This window comes from Microplitis mediator, chromosome 6 (assembly GCF_029852145.1).
Source record: "Microplitis mediator isolate UGA2020A chromosome 6, iyMicMedi2.1, whole genome shotgun sequence".
In the NCBI taxonomy this organism is placed as follows: Eukaryota; Metazoa; Arthropoda; class Insecta; order Hymenoptera; family Braconidae; genus Microplitis; species Microplitis mediator.
In genome coordinates, this window is record NC_079974.1 from 17214193 (window position 1) to 17233259 (window position 19067).

The window sequence follows — 19067 nt, forward strand, 5'->3', positions numbered from 1 at the left end:
ACTATGCTGCCGAGCATAACATTGTCAAGGGGAGTTTGAGGAAATGTAATTTGCAACTCGCCTCTGATATAACTGTTTTCAGGCTCTCCCTCGCTTATGTATATATTAATGAAAATATCAAAGATCTTATCAGCAGATACGCTTAATAGCTAGTGTATGATAGTTCACCAGCTTACAGACTTAGTTCCTAGACCCTTTCAACGCTTTGCTACACATAATTTAATTATATATATATTTTAGATGCATAGACTTAGACTCAAACTAACACCAAGATCAGGACAGTAAAAATAGTAATACTTTAAATTCTAAAATAAAAATTTTATTACATAAAGATTAAGTCATATTTAGAGTAGAAGTACCATTTGTGGCCACTGCTCCGTTTTTGGACATTTAATACTTTGTTTTAATCAATGAAAAGGTATGAAATAAAATTTCCACTTTCAGGGGGACCACTAGTGTAAATTTTGAAAAATCAATTCATTTTTTTTTTCTCATATTTCGATAGTCTATACCTTCAAAAATAACATACTAAACGGAAAAAAGAGCAGTTAAAAAATTGCTCATATCTGAGTATTTATTACAGTTTCTATAGTAGTAAAGCGCTGCGACTTTGAAACTGTAAAAGTTACATTTTTTATCCAGGAATAACAAATATTACAATTTCAAACTTCGATATTGTCCAATTAAACTGTAAAATTTGCTGCTTAAAATTGTATTCATTTTATTACAATAACAAATTTCTAAAATTACAGTTTAAGCTTTAATGTTTAAAGATTTTTGCCCCAAAGGCCTTGTTCAGTATAGAAACTGTAATTTTTCGACTGGAAATGAAAAAATAGTCATCTAAACTAATATTTCTAGTTTCTTGAACTATATCATAGTGCCCGAAACTATTTGAAAGTAGTAGTTTTAACGAAACATTTGTTTTGTTGTGGTAACTATTTAATATTAGTTCTCAGGACTTATACTTCAGCAGAATCACAAATGTTTCAGCAATTGTACGATTATAATTTCATTAATTTAGCATCATTTAAGTTGTCGACGAATATAATTAAGGATTTTTCTTCATTATTTTTTTGTAGTAAGATATCATTTTTTACTTAGTTACGTTCGCTGTTGTCATTGTTCATTGAACTATAACACAGTTAAAACAACTATGATATCATCGTACATTTTACAACTATACATTAGCTATCTGAACTGAGGGTAATAGTGGAGGCTTCATTAAACTATGTTTTTCATAGTTCAGAAAACCAGTTTATTGATATCTCGAATAGTTTTTTTGAGTTATAGCCGCTTGTCTATTCTCGAAAATACATTTTTCAAACTTGCTGCATCTATAACTTGAAGACAAATCATCCGATCGATTTGATTTGAATTGCAGTTTCTTTTGTATATGTTTCTACGTACCATGAACCTCCAGTTTTCCGATCGAATCAAAAATAATTTGGTAATTTTGGCAGGCCAAAAAACATCAAATTTTCGCGCAAAATTTGTAATTTTTTTTAAAAGCTCCGCCATTTTGTTAAATTAAAATTTTTTCTTAGCCCGAGGATCATGGTACGGGAAATACCTTCTAGTTTAATGAACTTTTTGGTTTTTTCGATTTCATGGACTGTGAAGGTCGCTATGACTGCAGCAGTGGGGACATTTTTTTTTTTTGAGCGTTAGGAGATTGTGAATAGCTCGCTGAATTTTGAATGTTTTGGTCCAAAAATCTCATCTTGTATTCATTATATGTATATCCATAAATATATCCTTTCAACATTAAAACATTCTATGCAGTAGTTTTCTTTAAAAAAATTCCCAAAAATCATCGTTTTTTCAGGCAGTCACACTAGTGGTTCCCCTTAATAGTCTAATAAAAGTATCTTTGAACACATTTTAAAAATAGATTAATTCAGTGCGTGTTTTCCAAATTATTTCATTAAAATTTTTAGTGTCCAAAACTGGCACTAAGTGACCAAAAACGGTACCTCTGCCCTATTTATTATTTGTTAAAAAAATTCTAATCCTCTTAAATCCATCAACTCCCATCATTTGTAGTTCAATGATTTTCTCATCATATATACTTTTTTTTCCCACGTCATTTTGCTCCTAAATCAACAAACTTGTGCACCCCTTGATTCGAGTATACCCAGGCAATCGAAACATTTTATTTCCCCTATAGACATTCACAACCAAACTACACTATTTTCATTTTACTACTCACTGTTCACTGTGCCATTGGAATATTGAGTATTCTGTACAGTATACAGTTCTGTACTGTATACCGTAACATACAATAACGCACGCTCTTCGCGTATCTTGTATTATTATATATATGTATATATATACTCATATCTATATGTGGTAGTTGTAGTCAAGCCATTATTAGTATCGATCGGTTTAAAATACATGGACATGTCCATCTCTTAACGTATTGTGACCAGAGAATAAAAAAATATAAATATTTTATACTAATATCGTAAATATAGAACATTTATCAATAAATAAATATTTATTTAGATGTAAATAAATAAATGATTCATTTTTATAGATATGCAGATATATATTTACTCGTGTACTTTGTCCAGAGATAAAATACTCTGGCAATCACGTTAATAAAAAGTTTTTCTCTTTCTGATACTGGTGTATAACAAATGCGTATTTTAGAGCGAGGGTGGATGAAATAAATACAAAAACGTTCTTGGCTACACTAGATGCAGAATCGGCTCGTAAACTTGCCTGGAGAGTCAATGGCTTTGCCAGAGTATAGACGCCGTATAACAAATTCGCCTGGAAAAGTCAGCACCCTCAGAATGTTTTTTTTTTCTTTACTCTTTATTTATTTTCTCTTTTCTATTTTCCTACTATTTGTTCCTTCCTCCCTGATATGAACTAAAGATTTCATTCACTTTCCACGAGCTGTGCGTTGAAGAATGGAATGAATAAAAAGTAAATCTTTTGCTTGAGACATGTTAGTTTATCAAGAGGATGATAATAGATTTAATTCTGTACACGGAAAAAAATTATGGAAACGGTTCCCATAATTCTATTAAATTTTTTCCTATACCAACATAGGAGTTATGACCATAAACTATGGGAGCAGTTCCTATAATTATGGGAATGCTACCCATAACATTATGGGAATGGTTCCTATAATTATAGAAATGGTTCTTACAATTTATAGGAATTGTTCCTATAATCTTATGGGAATCGTTCCCATACTATATAGGAATGAAGCCTTTATTTTATAAAAATCATTCCCATAAATTATAGGAACCATTCCCATAATATTATAGGAATGGTTCCTATAATAGTAGGCGAACTATTCCCATAATATTATGAGAATCATTCCTATAATATATAGGAATGAAGCTTATGTTTTATCAAAATCATTCCCATAAATTATCGGAACCATTCCCATAATATTATAGGAATGGTTCCTATGATAGTAGATCATGCTATTGGAATAGTTCCTATACCATTATGGGAATCATTCCTATAATCTTATGGGAATGGTTCCCATACTATCATGAAAAAATTAATGTAAAGAAAAGTGTGGTAATCACTTCTACAATACACGAAATATTATTAAATATAAAAACAAAAATTCAAACATTGAAAAAAAATTCGTATTTGGAAAAACATTAAAATTTTTAACAAAAATTGTTTTTTTTTTTTTTTAACAAATTTAACGTCGAAGAAGCTTCATTTGAATCTCTCCAGATCATGAAGAAAATTTCTACACTATTTTGCAAAAAAAAGTTTTTATGATATTATGGGAATAGTTCGCATATATTATGGGAACCATCCCTATAATAGTATGAGTACAATTCCTATATCATTATGGGAACTATTCCCATAATGCGTAGCAAAAGTTCCCATAATTTTCTTTCCGTGTATATAAAACATTTTAACCTTCAACTTGCTATTTTAGTTTGAGTGGAAAATTATCGATATCAGTAATTTGCATACAAGATCAATCAGATCTCTTTTAGAACAAGTTTTAAAAAAATCTTAAACGCCAGAAGATTAACATTTTAAAAATAAACGTTTTTTTTTTCTAAGAAAAAATTATTGGATTTTTTTCTTCATCTGCTTCCGGTGTTGTTGTAAAACAGGAAGACGTAAAAAGACTCGGCGTATACGATGAAGATATATACGGGTTGAAAATAATGAAGAGCCATTGGATGGACAACTACATAACACACATTCTCACACACACAATATATGTATATATATATATTGACTATCCTATGTCGTATCTGATGTCCTCGAAGCGTAAATGATGATAATAAAAAAAAAGGCGATAAAAATAAAGGATTTACATGGAAGAACGCACGTGCCTGCAGTGAGGATGTCGGTTTTTCTTTGTGAGAAACAAATATTTGCTGCTGGACCATCGATCCAATCCAGTTGCTGACTAAAAAACATGACTGGAGACTCTTCTTTCTATATTTATAAGTTAAAAGGGGAAAAATAAATATATAGGATAAAAAAATAAATTATCATATTTTTATTTTTTAATAAATAGATTTTTTAAAATCTCACGAGACATGACTAGTTTCCCTAGTTTAATATACAAGGGGATTGAATGAAATGAAAGAACGTCAGTATAAAATAAACTGGAATAATAATAACAATAACAATAAATGAGCTGAAAAAACTAAAGTTAAACGCGAGTTATGGCTTTTTTTTCCTCTTCATTCACTATAATGTCTATTATCTCGTATTTTATTTATGTATACCAATAAATTATATTTTTAAAATAATATTTTTAACATCTTTTATAACTTTAAAATGATTATTTATTGTTCATGGTTTAATGAGTTAATGTTTGTTCGTTAGTTAATTTAATTAAAAAAATTTTTTTTTTTTTACAGAAGAATACGAGGACAATTTCAAAGCAATGGAAGAGAAAATAAGGCAGCAGTGATACTATAAGAACGTGGATAACGATTTTTTTTCATCAGTAGTTTGTGGAAAAAAAAACTTATCAACCGCGATGGAGTCTCGTCCACATCACGGTGATAATTCTCAACTGGACAGATAGAACGTGGAAATTGAAATCGATCCAACGGGAAACGTTAAAGGATAAAGGGAGTTGTAGTTAAGGTTGAAGAAAGGTAGAAGTGGTGGTGCTGGTGATCGACCTGGAGAAGAAGAAAAATAATAATAAGAGCGAGGTGAGACTGAGAGAAGAAATAAGTGAACGAGACGAAAGAAGTTGAGATAAGAACAGAAAGATGGGCAAGTGTTGCAGCAAGAGGCAAGAGCCTCAGCCAATTGGTTAGTGATTTAATCTTACTTTGTTGTTTTCTTCTTTGCTTTTTTCTTTGTAACGACTAGTATTTCAATTTCAATTACATTTGTAATCTAATATTGATTTTATGTATAATTTTAATTACAACAAATTCGAGTTTATTTTGAGAGATAATTTTTGATATATTTATTGTTATGATTGTTGTTATTTGAGAATAATTAAGGTACATCTGATCTAATTCGATAAAAATTATTTATTAGTAATATTTTGCTGGTTCCATGCACCAGCATCATCAGATTAAATCTACGATTTAGGATTTTATATTTTACAATTTTTGCTTAGTTTTACAAATTAATGTCTTTGGTGGATATAAATATATTAAATTTTAATGATAAGTAGTTAATTATAATTAATAATAATTAAATATCTGAAATGTTTATTAGGGTGGTTGTTAAAAATTAAATTTGCTCAGGCGCCTCATAAAAAGCTTCACGGAAAAAAATAAACTATATAAATTGAGAACAACAAGGAATATAATGATAAAGTGATCAGTAAAAATTATTATTCTAAATAGTAATTTTTTCATTTATTATTAAAACGTGAATAATTACAGGATAAGTATGAAAATTTATTGTTTATGTAAAAAAAATTACTATTTGAACTTTAAAAATCGTAAGTGATACTTAGAAAATTGACGACACGTATACGTGTTTTATAATATAATTTTATAATATATTATAAAATTTATTATTTGGATTGTTAAAATTCCCCATATTGACATCCAGGTTCCGAGTTATAATTTCAAACACTAATTTTTAAAGTTTATTTTTTCCGTGTTCTGTTGAGTGAAAACAAGTGAGGAATTTGGTTTTTTCTTTTTGAATAAAAAGAACACGTGCCTCAGGACGATCAAAGTTCATTTTTCGATACAATCGCGTTTTTTTAAATATCTCATGAAATATGCAGATTAAAGGAAAAATTATAAGAACAATTTTGTAGGAAATTAAATTCTTGACAAAAAAGGTCATGTTCATTTTTTTAATAAAATGTGTATTTACGGAGATATGTTAAAAAAACTTTTTTAGATCTGATGAATTGAGCGTTTTAAGAATTACAAATGTTGAAAATAACATTTTTCTGAGTATATAAAAACTATAACAAGCATTAATATGTTACAAGTTACGAAGTTGTTTATATTTAAAAAAAAAAGTTATTTTTGACATTCGTGATCCTTTAAATGCTCGATTGATAAGATCTAAAAAAGTTTTTTTAAAATATCTTCGTAAATACACATTTTATAAGAAAAATAAGTATCACCTTTTTTGTCAAGAATTTAATTTCCTACAACATTGTTATTATAATTATTCCTTTAATCTGCATATTTCATGAGATATTTAAAGAAAACGCGATTGTATCGAAAAATGAACTCTGATCGCCCTGAGGCACGTGTTCTTGTCATCAAAAAAAAAAAAAACTAATTCCCCACGCATTTTTTAACTAAAAAGAAGCTTTTTATAAAACATCTGAGAAAATTTCATTTTTAACGACCACCCTATTATATATATAACATTTAAATTATTTTAAATTTCAACAGATTACAATTTTTTTTAAAAAAAAGATGTTCAATTTATATAAAAAATTTATGAAAAAAATAATTTTCCTTTCGATTCAAAAATTGTAAGTAAAATATTTATAATTGACAACTTATTAAAATTAAATGTTTTTATATAAACTAAGAAAAATTGTAAAAATATAAATTAGCAAATTAGGTAAGAGACCCAGTACCCAATCACTCATAAATTTATATATCTATATTTACTAAATTTTACTAAATATATCTATACAAATACATGAGTACTAGTTCCCTGATCGGTAGGTCTTTTACCTTAATGTAGATTTGGTCTGTTTCCAATAATGAGTATGAATGTACCAAACATGAGACATTTTATGAATTTTAAATAAATAAATAAGTGAATTAAAATAATGAAATTTAAAAAAATGCGCGTACGGATTTTTCATTGATCTAAGTACGCATTTTTAAATTTTTACTCTACTCAAATTTTATTTATTGATTCTAAAATTTAAAAAATTCCCTCTTGTCAGTTAAATTCATACTCATTAGTCATTAGTAATAAATAATTTTCATCACATTAGATTAGATATTATTTATTTATTTATTTTCAATCGTAAGGTTTGACCTCTTTCGATCACATACAAAATAATTAATACATGTAGTGAAAAAGCTTAAATTTATAATTTGTAATTTATAGTTTATAACTCATAACCCATAACCCAGACTCAACTCAAATCAGTCTAACAGATTTTTAACAGTTCCATACTCATAATTATTATTATCTATAGTTCATTCGATTCTTCCAAATCGATTAAATAATTAAAGCATCTTTGACGAAATAAATCTAGTGATTCTAATGACGTAATTTCAAATGGAAGTGAGTTCCAAAAAGTACAACCTACTACAATAAAAGACTTTTTGATAGCAAGTTGTATGTGCAAAAGGGACCTGAAGTGTATCAGTTCGCAATGGATTATGATATGTCTTAATCATTCTTAAATTATAAGTACCGATAAAAAAAAATATAAATGTCTTAACAAACATATATATTTTGAAACTATAAATAAATAAATTATTATTATTATTATTATTATTATTGGTTTTTTTTTTTAGTGTATAAGAAAACTGAAGCTGCGTTAACTTCGAAGCATAGTAATGGAGGTTCTTTGGATAGATACACAGCAGATCCTAATCAAAGAGGAGTTCAAGCTCGCGCTGATATTATCCGGCCTAGGCAGACACCTTGTAAGACACAGATTCCACATCAACCTCGTAAAACAAGCTCGCCTGTCGTTTTACCTGCATGTGTGTATTTTATGTTTATGTTTTTTTTTTTTAATTTTATTTTATTATTTATTTTCATTTAATTACTAATTCATTTATGCCTTATTTAGTAATAACGACAAACTTATTAACTAATTTATAAATTTATTCACATTTAATATTTTTTAACAGCCGATTTTTAACGCTATTATTATAATTTAATTTATTAGTGTCATGTTAGTAGTTACTTTCTTTTTAGATTATCATCAGCTGAGTACGGTAACGAGTATTTTCATTTTTAATAAGTAGAGTGTTTTTTTTTTTTGTGGATTTATAAAATATTTAATCATGACTCTTTTAATATTTTTCGAGTAGTTTACCCTTGAAATTTAATTTATCAGTAATTAATTTTTTATTAACGAAGCTCCATAATTTTTTTTTTAATAAAAAAATAAAATGATAAAGTAAAAATAGATGTGATGTAAAAAAAATCATTACGTTTTAATGCTACGCAAATAGAGGAAATTCTAGTTCCCTTTGACCTTAATAGAGATAAGTCTGATGTAATTAAAGTTCTAATATAAGAAAATCGATTACTTTAATTAAAATTATCGCTATGAAAAATTTTAGTTTTATTTCAAACATAAAAACAGTTTTTTTTCTTCTACAAAAAAATTAAATCAAGTCACGTTAAATATTTTTTAGAGAAAAAATAATAAAATTCTCCAAGTGAAAATGTTTGTTTCTTGTTACACAACTTTTTGAACTTAATTGCCAGAAGTAGAGTAAAAAATTTTAATATTTTTTCTTTTTTTTTTTCGTTTGTTTTCGAGTAGCTCATTCACAGAGAACGAATAAAATAGTGGTAGCACTTTATAACTACACTGCAAGAGAGAGTACAGACGTGAGTTTTGTGAAAGGCGATCAGATGGAAGTTCTAGACGACTCTGAACCCGACTGGTGGCGAGTATTACATTTGAGAACCCTTCAAGAGGGACTTATACCTTGGAACTTTGTAGCAGTTGAACGTTCAGTCGAGAGTGAAGAGTAAGTTCAGCTTTTTTCATCCACTCTCGTTTTTATATCGACTTTAAGACTTTTTTCTTTTAAGTGTACTAAGTATTGTTGATATTGCAGCTGGTTTTTCGAGAATGTGTCGAGAAAAGAGGCTGGTAAATTACTCTTGGTGGATGAAAATCCAAGGGGAACCTTTTTGGTAAGACCGAGTGAACATAATCCACGCGGATACAGTCTCAGTGTTAAAGACTGGGAAGAAGGACGGGGTCATCATGTCAAACATTACAAGATTAAACCTCTGGACAATGGTGGCTTCTTTATTGCCACCAATCAAACCTTCCCAACACTACCGGCTCTTGTTATGGCCTACAGCAGTAAGTATTTCATTTAAATATTTTTTATTTGTAATTAATAATCATTTTTTTAATTATTTAATACTGATGATAAGATTTTCATGTTCTGTTTTGCAATTGAAATTTTTAAAACGACTTTATATAAAATAAAATAATAATTTTTTTTTTTGTGGGACGTGTTAGTTACACAGGTAATCTTATTCGATCACAAATTAAGTTGATAATCCTCATCGGGTCACACATGTTCTTTTACCCTTATTTTCAAGTATTTGTCACTAACTTAATTGATTAAATAAGATTTATAAAACATTTGTATTCTATCTCATTACCTATGTAGAATAAAGTATCTCGTGTAAGCAAACGAAAAAAAAAAAAAAAACAAGAACAAGTCCAATGCTATCAACAAAAAGATTACGGAATCAGCATAAAATCAATTACTTAGAATAAATATAACACGTACTAGGCTCAAAAATTTTTCAAACTGCTTGAAAAATCGTGAAAAATTAATAATTTATGAACCAGCAATAAAATTCATGGCTGAAGTCACTAGTATTGATAATTTTTCATCCACTATTTTTGATCGCAGCAGCTGAAAAAAGCTGATTCAGGTTTTAATTTAATTGATTAGATTTTAAGATAAATATTTTAATTCTTGTATCCATTACACGTTTGGATTTGAAACCTACTGCACGTTGAAATTACCCGGTTTTAAAAACTAGTTTCAGGAAATTAAGTATCGTTTTTATTAAATCATACAGAGATGTGATGGTACTCAACAAATATATAATAATAATTTACAAGCAACCTGCAGTCACTACGTAACTGCCCAAATATCACCACTAAATTTATAAAATACGCAGAAAAAAAAGGTTTTCTTGTCGCAAAAAATTTTAATTTGCACTAAGAAATTGTATGCATTATCAATTAAATACAAAAATTGTCTTGGAGCCAGAAAAGATTTTTTTGGTCAAGAAATAATTCCCTGCACCAAGTAATTTTTTTCTAGTTCTAAATAAATTTTTGTTTTCAATTCACAATGCAAAAAATTTCTTGGGGTAAGTAAAAATTTTCTATGCACACTTTTTTGGCATTGAGAAGCTTCCTAAAACCAAAAGGGAGTATAAAAATCTGTCATTTTGGAATAAGTAACGCGATATAAATAATATATTTATATATTCAGTGACATTCAGTCATATTTAGTGACAGAATAATAAAAGTATTAATTTATTTAAAGAACATAAATACGATCGTCTTTTTTCCCGCGTAATTTAAATGTAATTCGATTGATGTAGATAAATCTATTTATCTCAATACCTGGAAATTAAAAAGAGTTTAAACTATGAAAAAGCACAAATTCAAGTCAAGAACTATCTAATGATACCAATTTCAATAACATTAACTAATTCTATCATATAGATATGGCGGGAACAAAATTTTCCTTATTTTCTTAATAATTTATAAAAAATAAAATAATTGATATTTTTGGAGACATTGATTTTAAAATTACACAGCTTAGATCTCATATAATTTATAATGTGTAAATAAAATTACAGAAAATGCACTTGGCCTATGTCACGTACTGTCGAAACCGTGTCCAAAACCACAGCCCGACATGTGGGACCTTGGACCAGAGTTACGTGACAAATGGGAGATAAATCGTAGCGAGATACAGCTGATACGTAAGCTGGGACATGGTAATTTCGGTGAGGTTTATTATGGCAAGTGGCGCAACAAGATTGAAGTTGCCGTAAAGACGCTGAGACCCGGTACCATGTCAACAGAAGCATTCCTCCAGGAAGCAGCAATAATGAAACAATTTAGGCACAGACATTTAGTCGCACTGTATGCCGTATGCTCCAAAGAAGAACCTATTTATATTGTTCAAGAGTACATGTGTAATGGAAGTCTTTTAGACTTTCTGAGAACTGGTGACGGTAAATATATGCAATTTGAGGACCTCATTTATATAGCAGCTCAAGTCGCTTCGGGTATGGAACATTTAGAAAGCAAACAACTTATACATCGGGATCTTGCTGCTCGCAATGTTCTTATTGGTGAAAAAAATAAAGCTAAAATATGTGATTTTGGCCTTGCAAGGATTATTGAAGATGACGAGTATTGCCCAAAGCAAGGTAGTAGATTCCCTGTTAAGTGGACTGCGCCAGAAGCTATTGTTTATGGCAGATTCAGCATTAAAAGTGACGTTTGGTCTTATGGAATATTGCTTATGGAACTTTTTACCTATGGACAGGTTCCTTATCCAGGTAAACAACTATTTTATTTTTTTTATTTTTCTTGAAACTTGTTATCGTGATTAAAAAAAACCAGTCAACAAATTTAAAAGACTTTATTTTTAATAATAAAAAAAAATCATTGTTCCACTGCTGGAAATTTCTTTTCATGATACCAGCATCGAAACTTTAAGTTTCAGTGTCTCTACAGCCAGTAGGAAGAAGCTAATTTCAGCCCAGTGTCGCGAATAAATATTAGCGAGTGTAAATTATGAATGCTTTCAGCCAGCGGGCAGAAACAAATTGTATTGTCCCTTGAGATGAAACAAATAATGTTTCTGCCCGCTGAAAGCCAGTTTCACTCTTGAGTTCAGCTCTGATACTTGTCATTTGTTTATTAGTAATTTCGAATCACTAATTTTACTTATTTAAGTGATGGTTCTGAGTTTGTGATCAAGTTTTCACCATACCTGCGCCGAAAGTTTAAACTCGTGCCCTGATTAGAGGGAAGAAAGTCGTTCTTTTCTTTTAGGAAAAGACGAATGATAAAAATTAGCGTATGCGCCATTTTTCCCATAAACAGAGTCAAAAATTTAAACTTTCAGGTGCAGATCTGATAAAAAATTGTATAGATACCACAGAGGTAGGACGTCCCAATCCGCGTGTTTGTCATCCTCGCCTTCGGCTCTGGTAGGCAATTCCATACACGGGTTGGAATGTCCTACTTTCCCCCTTCGGTGTGTAATATACTATTTATAGAAACTAATGTAAATGATAAATGATATTTATTGTTTCCGCTTAATCATAAATAGCAAACTACAATTTACGCTTACGCTAATAATTGATCACAATATTTTTCTTAAGAGGACTTGCCATCTATTATCTTTCTCACACACATGTGAACAAACGAAACGGTCGTTGTTGCACTTACATTAGCAAATGGAAATTTCAAATGAGCCGTACTCAGATATAAACTGAAAGTTACGAACGAGAAGCATTTCATTCGATAAATAATAACTGAACGCATCGAATGAAATATTTTATTTAATGATTTGGGTCTTTATCTATAAAAACGGTTCATTTAAAAATTACCTACTTCACTCTCTTAAATTAACTTGTTTCTGGCTGGCTGCTGATACTCAAACTTGAAGTTCCAATGCAAGTAATCATAAAAAAATACGGTGTGACACAAAAATGAAATCATTTCACTCCTTGTCACACAATATCATGGTGGCCACAGATTTTTGAGATTGAAATTCCCTGACTTTTCCAGGTATTCCAGTCAAACAATTCAAAAATTCCCTGACTATGTGTAGTAATATTAAATCATTGGAATTATTTATTTAATTTAAAATAAAATGGTATAAGTCAGTTTAATCAATAATTAATCATTGTCGTTAAATGAAACATTTTTTTATTATTTGTCAATGTTCATTTTATTTTTTTTTTATTTATTGAATAAATAATTTTTATATTTTTGATTTGAAATCCATGTTTTTATATAACTTACTCTACAATAAAATATAAATAAATTTTTCATATTAACTAGAATAAATTTGATAAATAAGAACGTTTTATAGAATATTCATAAAGTATTAATCAAGTACGCGAATAATAAATATAGTGAAACTTATTAGTTCATTACGTATGTATACATTTCATGTTTTTGGTTTTTTAACTTGTCAATATGGATGTTACTAGCTTGAAGATACTGATGATTGGTTTTTACTAAGACTTTTTTTTTTAACACCCTTGATAATTTTAACTCCTTCATTTTTTTGGTTTTGGAATCAATTTCTACTAATTTTTTTCAAGATGGTTTTACAACCGCATTCGCGCCGCGTCACTTTTTCAACAGTTTTGACAGAAAACTAAATTTGGAGGATTTTTTCAGTCAAAAGAAAGAAAGTTAAAATTTTTCCAGCTTTGTAACGAAATTCTCTGACATTTTCCTGACTTCTTCAGTATATTTATAATTCCTTGACATTTCCAGGTTTTCCAGAAATGTGGCCACCATGAATATACTATTTAATTTTACTGAATACAAGAACAAAATTTTGACAAATACTTTGAAATTTTATATATGACGAATATTTATCAAAAATACAATACGTATAAATTTTTAATACTGATGAAAATAAATATAGTGAATACCTTAATGATAAAATTATAAATTATTTGAATTATTATATAATCAATTTACATTAATTATATTAAAAGAAGACAAAATTTTGAATATTCGAATTAATAGGATTAAATTTTAATAGTCAATTAGTTATTCTATAAAAAATAATACAGGGAATTTGAAAATCAATTAATACGGTCAGCGTTAAAAATGACCTAGTAATTAAATTTGTATTAAACTAAATATCAGAGTTATCCATCAATGTCTACTGGCAGACATTGATCTATAAATAATATTTATTATTTAATTCCAAGCGTACAATAATAGATTACCGTGAGCTTTAATTCATATATTACATTATTAATTTTTTATGAAACTTAAAATTTATGAGTCATAAATATTAATTTAATGATAAGCATTCTCTGTTTAATCAATCCAATATGCTCTGATTCATACTTATAAAATTCGATAAAATATTTATATGAATGAATTGGTTTTATAAGAAACGTATTTTAGTTTCTGATAAAAAATTTATAAGAACCAATAAAATCCGCGGGATTTTATTGGAAACAAATAAAAAATATTATTTCATAATAAATTTTTATTGATATTTATAGATTTATTTATCGTAATTTATAAGAAAGTGATATTTAAATTAAACAAATGATATTTATATAAAAATATATGATTAAATATTATCTATTTTTATAACTTCCAATGGATAAATACATATTATATAAGTAATTTTTATCTCCCAAAATTTTTCATTGAATTTTTTAATAAATTTTTGTGAATTTCCAGTGAATATAGATTTCACTTCATCCCTTAAAGTTCTGGGTTTAAAAAAAAAATTAACTTTGCATACGTAGTAAATAGTAAATTTTTTTGTCAGTAAAGTGAATTCAGAGTGATGTGAATTTTATTTAAATCCTTATTCACTCCGATCCGCAGTTTTAATGTCAAATGAATAAATAATCATCTACTTCGCATTCACTCTGTACTTAATCCGCGTTCACTCCTCAAATTTTTTAGTCTCTGAATTTAAAAAATTTGATAATCCTTTATTTTTAGACCATAGCTGTTGTAATAATAAATATCCATATATATGTTGATGTATTTATGCAGGTATGCATGGCCGTGAAGTTATTGAACAAGTGGACAAAGGATACCGAATGCCTAAGCCAGCGAATCAGCCATTACCAGACAGCATTTACCGTCTTATGTTGCAATGTTGGGACGCATGTCCAGAGAAACGACCTACCTTTGAATTCCTCAATCATTATTTTGAATCATTTAATGTGACAAGTGAAATACCATACCTTGAACCGCCAACAGACTGATACACGGCCCATCATCATTTAGAGGGCCACGTTACGCAGCATGGCCACGTTATGCCGCCGCATGGTCATTACCATCCGGCTCATCTTAATTGTGCCATGGAATTTTACGGGATTTACTGTTAAAAATAACAAAACTACTCCTACTACCCTTATACACTAAATTACTATTTAATTGCGCATTAATCTTCTTTTAAGATGCGCAATCTTTTTACTTTTTATCAGAAATGTAATATGGAAAAAAAAATCATTCCAAACACTGCCAGAATTTTGCCAATGATATATTTATTGAATCACGCCGTTTGTCATTTATGTACACAGGCACTTTTGTAAAAGAAAAAGAAAAATAAATAATAATAATCTGTATGTCAAACGGTGATCTTTGTGTGCCATAAACTCACTTAGAGTCTTCGGAAATTTAAAAACACTAAACAAAATACTCAAGTCTTCTTTATTTAAACTTTTTTTTTTTGTAGTTTACAATCGAGTGAATTTGGCACTAGAAATTTTTTATCGTCTCTGACGATAATGAATGACTGAAAAAAAATGAAAATAAAAAAAAAAATAAAAAAATATAAAAAGTAAAAAAAGAGAAAAAATTTTTGTAAGATTAAAATTAATGAAAAATTTAAAGACTTGAATACAAATAACTTGTAATTTTAAATAGACGTTTGTAGAGTAGTGTTTTGTAAAATGACGTCTATAAATTTAAATTTAAAATTGACTTTTCGAAAATAACAAACATAATAAATTAGACTTAATTACTTACAGGACTGGCAAAAAAAAAATATTTACTCTAGAAACATCGATTTTCAAACAGATAATATTATTTTTAAATGTGACAAAAAAATGTCTCCAAATGAATTTGAAAAATAATAAAATAAAAACTTTTTCTCCATCGAACAAAATAATAAATTTTTTTAGCACAAATTCATTTGTAAAAATTAAAACGAGAGCGAAACCATGACAGGCGATTATTTGTGATTACGTGTGTGCTTTTTTTTATTTACTATTACATATTATTTAATTATTTACATGTACATTATAAGTTGTATTTAATTACTGCAATTATTTTATTTCCTAATCTCTTATTTATCACGAATATTCGCTGTGATCTTTATACATATATATATATTTTTTTTTATTTCTCAAATGGGAAATCAAGTCAATTCCCGATTTGTAAAATGCACCATTATCCACTTCATTGCCGATTCAATTCGCGTAAGAAAATCTTTATTTTATTTTTTTCGTTTGATTAAACTCCGAGATTAAGATTAAGTCACAATTTTATTATACTCTTACTCAACCTCATTGATTTAAATCGCTTAATTAAATTATGTCAGTAAGTCGATACATTTTTTTTTTTATATATTGAACCATTGATATAATTTTTTTATTATTTATCAATTTAACAATTAAAATTCTCAGTGTATACTCATGTCCGACTGTAAAAAAATATATTTATAAATATATATATATTAATATATTTTTTTCATTAGATCTGATGGATCTGAAAATCTGATAATATGGGTCGTCGAAAAATATAAAATAAAATAAAAAATAACTACAGGTATGCGTTGAAAGTCAATGAGAGAGTGTTTAAAAATTTCGCGAGTGAATGTGACTTACATTTTATGTCCTTGAAAGCTGGAGATTATATTGCAAATTAAATAAATAAAATAAACGTATGACGGAGAGATAAAGATAAAATTTAAATGAGAAAAAAAAGAGTGGAAAAAAAAATTAGAGGATTTAATTATAAGGTAATCGTAAGTCATCGATATTAATCGTACAAAAAACTAAAAGAAAAAAAATAAAATCTGTAAATTTTACACTTTAAGATAAAAAGACAGTAATTTTATTTTAAGTAGATGTTAATATATAATTGAAAAAAATTAAATAAATAATTAATTAATTAATTAGATTTCGACGTGTAATTACGAACGTGTAATTTCGATTTACCTTATCATTAAAAAGAAATAATTATTATCCAGGAAAAAAATTATTGATATAACGAATGGATATTTATTTTATCGCAATTTAATTAGTTGTTAATGTTAATAATAATAATAATAATAATAATAATAAACAATAATAATTAATTGTAATATTAATAATACTATTAATTAATAATGTAATAAATTATTTGTAAAACAATTTCCATCGATTGTTAATAAGAAAATATTCTCTCTTGTCATGTAATACGTACGTGAAAATTTTTTTCATCACGTTATTGTAAGAGTAGTGTAGCTTGTACGTCCAATAAATTTTTTCTATGAACAATTTTATACCGACCAAAAAAAAAAAACAAATTTATTAAAACAATTACTTGTTGTGTTTACTGTAAAAGTGGAGTAAATTTTTGACAGTTTGTTAATTCAATATTAAATAAAAAAAAAAGAAAATAAAATAGAACACATTCTTTATGTAAAAAAAATATTTTCAGAGTAACGAACCGGGTAAACGTTAATGATGTTATAATTAAAAAAAAACAAAGATTGTTTTAAAGAGTAGAAATAATGAATTTAAAAAATATAATATTCAGCTGAGTGAAAAGTAACTTGACCTCGTATTAATTAATTGTCATCTTTAATTTAAAAAATTTTATACTTGGTATTAAATTTATTTTACATAATATAAATATCATTTTATTGATGTGCCAAGATTATCAAATCATTTGTCACGAGGCCAAAGCATCGCCAGCTGCTAATTTTTTGTTTGCAATTATTATTAGATTCAAATACTCCCACGTATTTCACGTGTATTGTCAATACTGCATATGAAAAAAGAAAAAGAAGACAGAAAATTAATAATAAAATAACAGTAAAAAATAATGTACAGTACAGTTTTCCTCAATACTAATAATAATATCGGTACTTATTGACTCAGCTGACGATAAATTTTATAATTTTTGAATACAAAAAAAAAAAAATACGAATGAAAGAAATAAATAAAGAGAAAAAGCAAAAAAAAAGTCGCGGAGCTCGGAATGAGAAAAATTTTGATAAATCTGTGATATAGGAAACAGACCTCAAGTTTTGATACCGAGTTATCAAGTTAAAGTGCACCACGACTATTTTTTAAAAATCGTATCGACAATTGAAATTTTTTAACATTTCATTATTACGACAACTGTCACTATATTTATTAATCATAATATTAATAATAAAATAATAAAACTAAATTTGTAATTGTATATCATAATCACGTTAAATTTATCATAATAATAGAAGGTTATTTATTTATCTTTTTTTTATTATTTAAAACTTTAATTGCAAGTATTAAATATAGAGAATTTTCAGATTATCTATTTAATTAATTAAATAATTTTAAACTGTCTTTAATAAAAAGTTTAAATCCGTAGCTTGTAATTAGAAATGAAATTTAATTTTGTATTAAAAAGAAAAACAAAAAAAAAATCCAGTCTAAAATTTAAATCTTCTGTATTAAAGATTCCTCATCTGTATTTCAAATTGAAGAGAGTTTCAAAGAATTTATTTATCTGAATAGATTTTCTGGAATTTTTCAATATCTCTGATAAGTTTTAAACTATTTGCAATCAAAGCTTAAATAATTTTGCTAAAAGTTGACCTCTGCTCTACACTATCAGTAATAATAAATATTATTATGATTTGAAAGACAAACAAGTAAAAATAAATAAATAAATAAAGCAAATAAATTATTTTTATCATATGGCTTTTGTCGAATCTCCATACCGCGTGGTACAACTTCAATACATTTCAATAAAAATTGATAATTAATTATTAATAATAATAATAATAATAATATTAATAATTTAAAAATGTATAATTACTATGTACCAAAGCTTATAATCATCAAATGATTACTTTGTATTATTGTATTAATATTTATCGTATGCTTATACATACATACGATACATGTATAATATTAATAAGTCT

At 27.4% G+C, this 19067-nt stretch overlaps 1 protein-coding gene across 2 annotated transcripts in view; it reads left to right on the forward strand.

Moving 5' to 3' along the window:
• LOC130670632 (tyrosine-protein kinase Src64B) overlaps positions 1 to 19041 on the forward strand; it is a 38559-nt gene extending 19518 nt beyond the window's left edge. The window contains exons 2-7 of one of the 2 annotated variants that reach the window (XM_057474068.1): positions 4869 to 5274; positions 7935 to 8126; positions 8921 to 9131; positions 9222 to 9475; positions 11008 to 11718; positions 14936 to 19041. In XM_057474068.1, coding sequence (XP_057330051.1) covers positions 5232 to 5274; positions 7935 to 8126; positions 8921 to 9131; positions 9222 to 9475; positions 11008 to 11718; positions 14936 to 15150 — 1626 coding nt within the window. In that variant the 5' untranslated portion in view covers positions 4869 to 5231 and the 3' untranslated portion in view covers positions 15151 to 19041. The remainder of the gene's footprint in view (positions 1 to 4868; positions 5275 to 7934; positions 8127 to 8920; positions 9132 to 9221; positions 9476 to 11007; positions 11719 to 14935) is intronic. The other variant, XM_057474069.1, reaches the window with a different exon arrangement.
• Positions 19042 to 19067: the final 26 nt, after the last annotated feature.